Source organism: Durio zibethinus, chromosome 28 (genome assembly GCF_047325235.1).
Source record: "Durio zibethinus cultivar Kanyao isolate XHJ-2024 chromosome 28, ASM4732523v1, whole genome shotgun sequence".
NCBI classification, from domain to species: domain Eukaryota; kingdom Viridiplantae; phylum Streptophyta; class Magnoliopsida; order Malvales; family Malvaceae; genus Durio; species Durio zibethinus.
Window position 1 is genome coordinate 10,478,133 of NC_143189.1, and position 11,801 is coordinate 10,489,933.

At 33.6% G+C, this 11,801-nt stretch overlaps 2 protein-coding genes across 2 annotated transcripts; both read right to left on the reverse strand.

The window, feature by feature from the left end:
• Positions 1-2,725: 2,725 nt before the first annotated feature.
• Positions 2,726-3,469, reverse strand: LOC149510729 (disease resistance protein RPS5-like). Its single transcript, XM_089757072.1, has one exon. It carries the CDS (start codon positions 3,467-3,469, stop codon positions 2,726-2,728), a length of 744 nt encoding a protein of 247 aa, XP_089613198.1.
• A 4,375-nt stretch (positions 3,470-7,844) lies between these two features.
• On the reverse strand, positions 7,845-10,533 carry LOC111280625 (uncharacterized). The gene is made up of 5 exons (XM_089757197.1): positions 9,825-10,533; positions 9,374-9,433; positions 8,443-9,231; positions 8,229-8,337; positions 7,845-8,153 (listed from the first exon to the last, which is right to left on the reverse strand). The coding sequence occupies exons 1-3, from the start codon at positions 9,864-9,866 to the stop codon at positions 8,896-8,898; spliced, it is 438 nt and encodes a 145-aa protein (XP_089613323.1). The 5' UTR covers positions 9,867-10,533; the 3' UTR covers positions 7,845-8,153; positions 8,229-8,337; positions 8,443-8,895.
• Positions 10,534-11,801: the final 1,268 nt, after the last annotated feature.

Sequence of the window (11,801 nt, forward strand, 5' to 3'; positions counted from 1 at the left end):
AGAATGAACACAGAGACAGAAAATAGTAAGCAAAAGCTACTGATTGAGAGAATAGGGGCGTATAGAGAGCTAAGAAAGGATTTAGGAGTGTTCTGGGAGTGAGAAGAATTTTTTTGAAGTTTTTTGGCGATTTTTTTTCTGGGAATTTCTAGAAATTCCAGATTCCGGTGAATTTTTTGGCAAAGTTTGAATTTTTCGTCGAAAATTTCGACCAACTTGAAGTTTTCGATGACCTGCCTAGTTTCCGACGAAGAATCCCAGAAATCGGTGATCATCTGGCCAACTTTCGGTGAACTTCCGACGAAAAAATGCAGATTTCGGTGACAAAACCCAGAATCCGGTGAATATTCAATTGGAGTTCTTCGACCTTTTAGAGAGAAGGGAGAGGAAAAAGGAAGAAGAGAAAGAGAAGGGAGGAGCGTTTTACCAAAAAACAGAGGGAAGCGCCTTTTATACCCTTTCAAAACGACGTCGTTTTGGCCTTAAGTAACCCAGAGGATCCGCGCGTTTTGTCGAGATCCTACTCGACCCGAGCGTCGACCCACTTCCTGACCCGTGCGTGTGTCTACCCCCTCCAAGCCAAGCCGAGCTCCAAAGCCGCTGCTCCGAGCCGTTTTCTGTTCCTTGAGCCGAGCCGAGCCACGATCCGAGCCGCTCCAGGTTTTTTTTTCTTTTTATTTTTTATTTTTTTTATTTTCATTTATTTGTTTATTTGTTTTTTTATTTTTTATTTACTAGATTAGGTTTATTTAATATTCTTTTTATCTTTATTTTATTTTTATTTTTGTTTTACTTTTCTTTATTTTTTATTTTTCTTTATTTTTTTATTATTCTATTTTCTTTAAATAAAAATCAAAATTTCCAAAAAAAAAAAATTTTAGGGAAAAGTTGAAAGTATCAATTTTCTTTAAAAATAAATTTCAAAAAAGGGTTTTTGAGAAAAAGTTGAAAGTATCAATTTTTCTCGAAAATCAAATTTTCAAAAAAAAAAAAAGATTTTTGAGGAAAAGTTGAAAGTATCAATTTTCCTTAAAAATAAATTTCTAAAAAATATTTTTGGGGAAAAGTTGAAAGTATCAATTTTCCCTACACAAGAACAATCATTCTTTCCTTACTTTCTATTTTGATTTTGATTTTTCTTTAATTAATCCAACGACGGAGCCTCTGTAAGTGAAACAGTAGTTTTTCTTGCATACTCTTGAGGTGAGGGAATTTTCTCAATTTTCTGCTAAAAGTATTAGAGTCAATTGAGAATAATTTCCAATAATTAATTACTCGAAAAAATTTTAAGGCTCATTGGATAACATAAATTTCAGCTGGTACCATCTTTTGATGGGCGTTGTGAGGGTGCTATAACCTTTCTCACACGTAACCGAACTCCTGAACCCTATTCTGGTTTGTAGACCTGAACCTATTCTTTTAGGGACCCTTAAACTTAGGTGTTCCCTGAAAGGACAGATTCCTTAGGTGGCTAATCGCACCTAGATAAAAAAGATTAATGGCGACTCCCTTAAGTCAATGTCTAATGATAGATCCCCGGATCTAGATGTTATGACAGGTACCTCAAAAATATGCTTGACTTATGGAGTTCCACAACCAGTTCTATAAGGGTTTACTGATGTTGACATGGCAAGCGATCTTGATGGTAGAAATCTACTTTAGGGTATTTGTTCACTTTTGCAAGAGGAGCTGTATCTTGGCAATCTATGTTGCAGAAGTGTATTGCTTTGTCAACTACAGAGGCTGAGTATATTGCAGCAATCGAAGCATGTAAAGAAATGCTTTGGATGAAACATTTTTTTCTTGAATTGGGGTTGAATTAAAAAAAGTATGTGATATTTTATGATAGCCAGAGTACTTTAGATTTGAGTAAGAATGTCATGTATCATGCTAGAACAAAGCACATTGATGTTAGATATCATTGGTTACATTCAGTGATTGAAGAACATCAGATGCTGTTGAAGAAATTCTATACTGATAAGAATGTAGTAGATATGTTGACTAAGATACTTTCCAAGGAAAAGCTTGAGCTTTGTAGTAACTTGGTAGGAATGAGTTCCCTGGCCAAGGTAAGCACCAAATGAAACTGCTATGGTGATGAATCTCCTCCTAATGGGGCTAGAGGGGGAGATTGTTAGGAAAATGGGATCCAGCCCCATATAAGTGGTTTTGGACCAAGTAAAGGCCATGGGCCTTGATCTTTCATTTTACACAGAGCTTTAGCTACTTAATAAAAAAGAGGTGGGGTTGTTTTAAGTGGGTGTCGAAAACCAAGTAGAGAAAGAAGAAAAGCAAAAAAAAAACAGAGAGAAAAAAGAGAAGGGAGAGTTGGTTAAACGAAAGTCGATCCGTGGTTTGATTGAGTTGGAACCTTGTCAAGAGGTTTATGATTCAGAGTTCTATATTCTAAACGGTGAAGATCGGATTTGAAGCTCTCTAGGAACAAATCCAGGGTGTATTTGTTGAGTCACTTATTTGGTGAGATTTTTCCGATTGTTTCTCTAGTTGTTGATTAGCTCTAGTTTTAGCTAGAGAAGAACTTTGTATACCTATTATTTGATAGTGAAGATTTTTCTAGTGGTCCGTAGTTTTTTCCCTCTACACTGAAAGGTTTTCCATGTAAATCTTGGTGTGCTTTATTTTTCTTACATTTTTTATTATTGATTGTTGTTTATTGCTTCTGTATTGTTTTGATTATTGCTTCAGGTGTAACACATTCATCCTCTCATTGAAGCTCTTTCCACCATTCTTTCTCACCTTTAATGCTGATTTTGTTTTCCTTTGCACTGTTGGAGTTGAGTGGAAGTCTTTTCAGCTTTGGGCACCGATGAACATAAATTCCTTTCAAACATGAGAAGGGAAGTGTATCCCAGTAAATGCTCTTCAACTCTGGCAAATGCTGTAGTAAAAGATACTTAAGTTTTCCAAATAGGTTTAAAGTTTCTACTAGCTCAGCCACTTGACTCAGTATTCTCTCATTGATTATTTCTTCCATATTGTTGCAGAAAGCCACATTAAACTGCCTTAGGTTTGGAGCGAGAATTAACCATGTTATGTCCTTCAGTTGTGAACATTGGATTATAAAAACATTGCGAAGGTTTTGGAAGCAATGTTTGCTTGCAATCACAGAGGTTTCAATGTGACTCTGTGCTTTTATCATTCTACCTTCCCCTCCCCACTCCATCTTCACTTCTTTCAAATTTTCACATTTCCTGAGGTCTAGACATTCTAGACTCTTCATATTCACTAAAGATAAAATATTCAATTGCTTCGAGTCCTTTAACAATTGAAGCTGAATAGATAAAGTGCTGCTGCGTAACCTTTCAGTATTCAAAAGTCTATCGAGACCCAAAGTAGTTGTTATAGTGACAGTCAACACATTCAAATGGTTCAAACACTTCAATTCTTCCACCAAGCATTCACTATTATCTTCCACTTTCAGGCCCAAAGAATAATAACAGTGAGACATTCTCAATACTTGCAGCTTTAAAAAAGTAGATATCAACTGTCTTGGAATTCTTATGCTAGGAAAATCCCAAAATTCCAAGTTCAAGCATTCAAGCTTTTCTAAAGCCTTCAAGCATTCTTATGGGTGTGTATGTTTGTTTGTGAGTAGACTAGAGGAGATTGAGAGGGTCCACATAGGTATGGTGTATGAGAGCATATGGGTATATGTTTGGTTATGTTGAAAGGGTGCACAAGGGTTTGAGTTTGTGTTTGTTTGGATTGAGAATACTCCATAGGACTAGAGGAGATTGAGAGTGTCTTATGAGTATAAATTGTTGAGTGAGGTTGATGATTTGATGTAAGTTTGTAATTCTCTACAACTAGTGAATTTTTTTTCTCATCCGTGGATGTAGGTCAGTTGGATCGAACCACGTTAAATTGTTGTCTCTTGTGTGTTTGATTTATTGTTTGATTTCATTTTCGCTGGTGTGATTGGATTGGAGGCTTTTAGCCCAACAAATGGTATCAGAGCTATGGTGTTCCCCAACAAGTGGTATCAGAGCTATGGTGATTCCAACAAGTGGTATCAGAGCTGAAGGTTCGAAACGTGAGAAGAGTTGAAGATTCAAGATATAGAAAGAGCCGAACGTTCGATATGTGGAAGAGCTGAAAGTTTGAGATGTGAGAAGTGCATGATTTGAGACATAGGAAGAAGCAAGTTCAAAAAGCTCGATTCAAGAGAAGAGTTCGAGTTTAAGTTTTAAAGATTGAGGATTGGTTTGTATGAAGCATGAAGACACAAGAGAAGAGAAGATGATTGTAAGACTTCCATTACAGGTGGAGTCAAGCATGTCTAGTATGAAGACAGATGATTGATGGAATTTGAGTCAAGGTGGAGATTGTTGGGAATATTGACTCAAATCCCATAAGAGATTTGTTTGTGATTTGTTAGAGATTTATTTGAGATTTGTCAGATATTGCTTGATGGACAAGAAGACTTGCAAAAGAAAAATTCTAAGAGAAAGAGGATTCTTAATAGGTAAGTTTGACTTGCAAGAGAAGAATTCTAAAAGGAAAGGGATTCTTAATAGGTAAGTTTGACTTACAGGAGAAGAATTCTAAGAGGAGAGGGATTCTTAATGGGCAAGTTTGTATGGTTATAAATAGGTGAAGTTTCTACAGGGTTAGGTATGAGAAAAAGATGTAAGAGAATTGTAGGGTTTTGTGGGATAGACACCCCATAGGAGTATTGGGGCTCTACGTCTTATGGGTGTGTATGTTTGTTTGTGAGTAGAATAGAGGAGATTGAGAGGGTCCACATAGGTATGGTGTATGGGAGCATATGGGTATGTGTTTGGTTATGTTGAAAGGGTGCACAAGGGTTTGAGTTTGTGTTTGTTTGGGTTGAGAATACTCCATAGGACTAGAGGAGATTGAGAGTGTCTTATGAGTATTGATTGTTGAGTGAGGTTGATGATTTGATGTAAGTTTGTAATTCTCTACAACTAGTGGATCTTGTTTCTCATCCGTGGATGTAAGTCAGTTAGATCGAACCATGTTAAATTGTTGTCTCTTGTGTGTTTGATTTATTGTTTGATTTCGCTTCTGCTGGTGTGATTGGATTGGAGGCTTTTAGCCCAACACTCTTCACCCATGAAAGACAGAGGCAGATGATCTCCGACACACTTCAATTGCATATTTCCATTCTTCAACTGTGTTCTTCCAAGCCATGGCACGAGCAATGGTGATAAGTGCGAGAGGCAGTCCTCCACACTCTTTGGGCAACTCATGAGCCAACTCACGAATATATGGATTACCATCAAGTGTTTCTTCACCAACTTTCTCTTGAAATAACTCCCAAGCATTTTCTTCAGGCAAACACCGCACTTCAATCTTCTTATGAGCTTCCATTTGGCCACACACCTTGATAGAACGAGTTGTGAAAACTAGTTTGGAACCATTTTCTCGAGTTGGGAGAGGTATCCCAACCTTATATAGATCAACTCGCTCCCATATATCATCTAACAATATAACAAATTTCTTTTCCTTTAAAACCCTGAAGATGTTTAGAGCTTTTTCCTCTGGAGTTTTGTTCTGCCATGTTTCACCAGCTATTCCCACCCTTTCAGCATTGTCATCTTGGACCTTTCCGATATAAAACCCTTTAGATACTACAATCCAAATAACTACATCAAATCGATTTGGAGGTTCACAAAACTTGTTGTGGAGACTTCTTGTTCAAGGATGCTCCAAGCCTTATCGAATGTGGATTCCAATCCAACAGTATGCTCAATAGGTCGTTCAGTCACTAGAGGTGTTGGTTCCGCCTCAGCCACCTTGTCAAAAAATTCCCTTGTGCTTATGATCCACAACATCTCGGAGCATTTTGGGAATTTGCTTCCCAAAGTTCAGGTTGGACTTGGGACTCATAGAACAACAACCTCCTATACATAATTTCTTAATTTCCTGAGGACTTTGCACAATCAACAAATCAGCTACCTTGATCAAAGTTTCTGCCCTCGAAAGCCAGCATTGAACTTGGTCTAGCCGCTTTAGCTGTTGCTGATCTTCAGCTATTTTCACACTTCTGATCACATCATCCCTTAGACCCGTCAATTCTGCTAGTGCAATTTTTAAAGCTTCAACGTTTTCTTCAAGTTTCCATACAAACACTGCTTATCCGGCAACACAATCACAGCAACGGGTAATGACAGTGTCGCTTTAACTGGTAATTATACCACAACTAACACAGAAAAACACATCAGACAATTACAAGTAGATATAATCATATGATTATGTTTTTTCTAAATAAAAATTATAGGATCAAATAATAATTAAGTTAAATTAAATTAAAGTTGGTTTCTTGTCACAATCATGCATGTATTTTTCTCAGCAAAAGATGCCTTTTGGGGCCGAGAAGGCTTTCCTTACGGCATTTTATATTGGCCTAAGGAAGTGAAGAGGAAGGTGCACAATAAAATAAAGCCTTATGCTTTGAGTTTAAATTTGATATATTATCGGTTTATAAATTTTATATAGTAAATCATATGACATCATTTCATTAATAAATAAATATTAGTTCTTAAAATAAATATACAAAAATTAATATTTTAAAAAAAAACTTACTTATTAATGAGGTAACATTATTTTATTCATTTCATTAATGAGATGATATCATCATATTTATTGATAGTCTATAAAATTTATACACCGACAATACATAAAAAAAATCTTATACTTTCATTGACAAATATTTTGGGCATCAATTAGTCAATAATAAGCTTAAAAAATTAATTATGTGAGTTTTTTTGTCATGGTCCAATTTGGCATACACATCTACGATTAATTAAATCAAATCACTTACCTACAACAACATTGTTTAGATTTTCTTTAATGAAGACTAATTAGACGACAATAGCAATATTTGTCTTTGAAAAATGGTCAGTCATTCTTTGACCAATCAAATCTTATCTCAATACTAAGGTTCTGATTGAAATCAAATAATAATAATAATAATAATAATAATAATAATAATAATAATAATATATTATTATTATTAACCATGATTGTAATAATATATATTATTACAATCATGGTTAATAATATATGTATATATATGTTAATGGCTAAAGCTTTTTGTTGCAAACCAATAAGTTGCAAATGAAACTTAATAGAAAATAAAAGTTGATTAATTCCAGACAAACACTGAAGCCAAATATTGCTAAGAGAATTTACACAAATATAAAATGATTATTTTGATATATATAAACTATGAAAAGAATTAATTGCTAAAAAAAAATATTTATTGCATCGATGTTAATTCACCAAAGGAAGTGAAATTCACATGTTTTTAAGATGATGATTTAAACAAAAGGACATATATGAAATAACCTTTTTCAGACAAGATTATAAAAATATGCAAATTAACTAAATTCCTAGTTAAACTTAATAAGCTCTGAAAAAGACACATTAAAATTTGATGAGTTAATTTTGACTTATGATATCATAAAATAAATTATATGTTTAAATTTATTTATAATAAATTTAAAAAATTTTCATCATTTGATTATATGAAGACGATATGTTTGGTACAGGTCAAGAATAAATTAAAAATATAGAGTTCTTGTATTGTAATTTTTGCTATGAAAAATAAAGTATTGTAAAAGTAATTCTGAAAATAAAAGTTTATTTAAAAATAAGAAGTAAATTTTTTCAATTTTACTTTATTAGAAAAATATAATTATACAACGGTACAACATCATCTGGTAAAGAAATATAAATTGCACAATCAAATATGTAAAAGCAAATGACTGTGCGATGTATGTTAAGGCATACATCATGCACGAAAATTTATTTAATTAATGTTTATTAATTTTTTCATAAATGTATGTATGTGATATGAGATACATAAAATTATTTGATTATGATAATAATTTTTAATTTTAATTACAACCAATAAAGAAATAGTTTCCCCAACTACTAAACTCAACGATCACATGAAAATTTTGTTTTGATCGAGCCTTTTTTAAATAAATCCTCCTGTACCACTGGAGGAATGCTAGAGCTAGCTAGAGGCATGCGGTATTCATTCCATTAAGCACCATGATGGGATAGCAATCAAATTAACTAAATCATCTACTTGAGCTTCTTTATCCCCGGGAAAGAAGGGAGAAGTGCGAAAAGAGCATCACCATATCCTACGGGATCTGTCATGCAAGCATAACAAGTAAGAATAGATGACGAGATGAGACTGAAATGTACTGAAAATTGACAACACATACCACCATCCTCTCTTAGAATTTTTATGACCTCCCCCGACACATTCGACTGGTGAAAGAATGATCAGAATTAGAAACAAATCCAAGATTCATTGATCATATAAACATAAGCCTGCATGAAAAGTAGGTAGCAAGACACGTAGGGTGAAATCAACCCTCCATCAGTCAACATATAAAAGTAAACACATGGTAATTCCCATCAAGTCAAGATTTATACCTCAGTTGGAATTTCACCACCTGGTTGTTCAATGTAGCAAAGCACCTGGCCTTCCTTCACTATTTGCCCCTATCGCAAAAACAAACTCGGAATTTCTCAACAGAACCTCTAACATATGGAAACGAAAGCAACACTTGAGGGTACAAAGGAACCAACGATGGTTTCCAAATCAATGGTTTCATTTATGTTTCGTCGCTTGAAGACAACACGTTGGGAAAAAAAAGATAAACGATGAAAAACAGTAAAACCATTTTGAATGCTATGGCCAAATGGGAAAAAAACATCCCTGCTAATGTGATCAAAGCAATCTATTATTTGGGCCCCTAAAATAAGCAAATACTATTACCATAATCCATTGAAGTATTACCTCTTTACACGATGGTGGAGCACGCTTCCCCTTTGTGGTCCTTGATCTCCTGAAGAAACCTACCTGCACAATTTATCATCTTACTTCTATGAGTTCACAGCAAGAGAAGAATTTAAATTTCGTATTCTCACCTTGGGAGACTGAAGTATCACCAAGCCTTCATCTGCAGCTTTATCAAGTAAGGATTGGATTCTCCCTGAAGAAGATAGTGGTTTGGTGACAGCTAAAGAAGGTGGTTTGGTGACAGCTAAAGAAGGTGGTTTGGTGATAGCTAAAGAAGGTGAAGAAACAGCCCCATTTGAGTCAGGTGGTTCAACAGTTCTATTGGTGCTGACACTGACAGGAGGAGGACTTGGGATCGCAGGTGGATGTTCTCTTTTTCCCGCCAAGTCCCTCAATATGTATAGCCGAAATCCACCAAGCTAACAAATGGAGACAAAACAGAAAGCCACTCAAAACCACAATATCTGTAATTGCTTTGGATACGAAACAGAAACAATTCAAGTAGAAAAGCCATTAACATTATCAAGCTATTTGCGGCAAAAGAAATTGAAACCTGCTTACTTTTAGTTCAAACTCTGCAATTGAAGTTGTATTGCATATATCTCTGACCAGAGATTCCACCTGCAGTTAGAAATTGTAAACTACAAACTTCTAAAATATAAGCTAAAGGTAAGATTTTTCATTCATTTTTGAAAGAAGTCCCTAAGCAGGCAATATTCACATATTTATTCCCAATTCCTAACGTTTGAGTACATTAAAAAAAAAAAAAGAGAGAGAAATCAGTTACTTCATTTTCTCCAAATCCCATATATTAGTTCTTCACAGCGGCTTAAAACACAGTTGAAACTTGAAACAGCTATGCAATCATAGTTCACTAATTACCCAGTAAACTTCAAAGGTCTACTAGATAAAATATTTTTAATTTAAAGATGAAAAAAAGAATGGCAATAATGATGTGGCATAACATACATGCTTGCATTAATGATTTACAAAAAAACAATTATGAACTCACCCCAGATGAATCTGGAATAAGCTGGCTAGTCAAACCAGACATTTTAGTCTTTTCAGAATCGTCTGCTAAATTTGTAGTAGCTGCAAGTCAGCAACCAAAATGATGTAGACATTACAACAAATCATGTAGTTTAGAAAACTTAAAAAGCCAAAAACAGAGATGATGGCAAAACCTCAAAATATTCAAATTTACACACTTTAATCAGTGGGGTACTTCATTTCCATGTTTGACAGTGGTTACTCTGAGATACGACAGCAAATAAAGTGACAAATGACCAGAAACAACCGGGAACAAGATTTTTTTCCCAATGAGTAGCACTTGCATCAACCTTAAATGCAATAGGATTGAGCAGTTGAGACACAAGTATCTGGATATTTAATGAACAAGATATTTCATGAAATTATTACAGATCCAAACAAGCTTCAATAGTTACAGCGGTTCTTTCCTTTCCCTCCTTACCCCACACTGTAATTTTTTTCCTACTTTTTTCTTTTTTCTCTCAAAGCCTTAAGCATAGAGACATTAGAGATTTTATAACCTCTATAACGAAGTGAGAATGACTTTAAATTGCAGCAACATTATAGACTATCGCCATTTCGACAAATTTGAGTGGACATTAGAACCAGAAAGAGGGATGAATTGAATATTACCAACTTGCACCATAGACACTGTTATTCAATCACATTATTCACTTCCAAAACAAATAAACTAAAAACTACTTCAGTATTTATGTACTAATGCATTATGCATGTGCATGTGTGGGAGTGCATGTATCTTTCATTTGTTATACACTAGCACAACTACCGTGCATAAATAGATGTATATAGGAGTTATGTGCCAAAAAATTAGTCCAATAATCATTTGATTTGGGAAAAAAATTTCACACATTCTACGTTTCTTGCATGAAGGGAAAGAATTCAACGTGAGAAGGGGTTTCGAGATCTTTGCCATGAATTGGATGTTGAGGCTGCCATTGAAGCATCTCCCAAAATCTTCATTTTGTAGTTTCAAAACATACATTATATGTGTAAAAGGTGTAAATGAAATTAAATTTGGCATGCACACATACCACTAAGTCACTTTTAAGTTATGTTTGATACATAAAAATATTAATAGAAAAAAATAATAATTATCTTATATTATGTTTGATTTATATATAAAGAAGATGATTTAATTCTTTCAAAATGAAAATGATTATTTTTAATTTATGAGATTAAATTTATATATCTAATTATATTCTTAAAGTTTATATTAATAATTTAAATTGTATATTAGATGCCAATTGCAATATTTTTTTATTGAAAAATGGTCAATCATTCTCCGGCCAATCAAACCTTATCTCAATTCTAAAGCTCCATTAGGAATCAAGTAGGGGTCCAGTGGAGATACTTTTTGTATGAAAAATTGTGCCAAACGCATCATGCATACATTTGTTAAATAATATCAGTACAATAGGAGTTGAGTTTCAACACGCCATATCCCCTTTTTTTTTCACTGGCCAATCCCCTCTCCAATGAAAAATTCTCTTCCCCACCGCAACATCCTTTCCTGTAATGCCTTTACTTTATTTTCTTTTTATCTTTTTTACCCCTCAAACAATAGTGAAGGAATAAAAATGTCCCTTAGCTTTCAACTTTGTTTTTTTTTTTTTTTTGTTATTTTGTACAAAAATAATATATACAAAAAATAATCTTTAAATATATAATAATAACTTATTATTTGATATAAAAATAATTTTAATATTTCTCAATTTATTAATAAAAATATTATTTGATATAAAGTAATTTTAATATTTTTAATTATTTATTAATATCATAAATATCAAATATATTTTATAAATTTTATTATATGTAAATTTTAATTTAATATCTTTAACGATCATTTTATTTTTTTATTATAATTTACCTCATTGTCACCGCTGCGTTTGCATCCAAATATATATATATATATATATATATATTCTACCACTAATTTTAA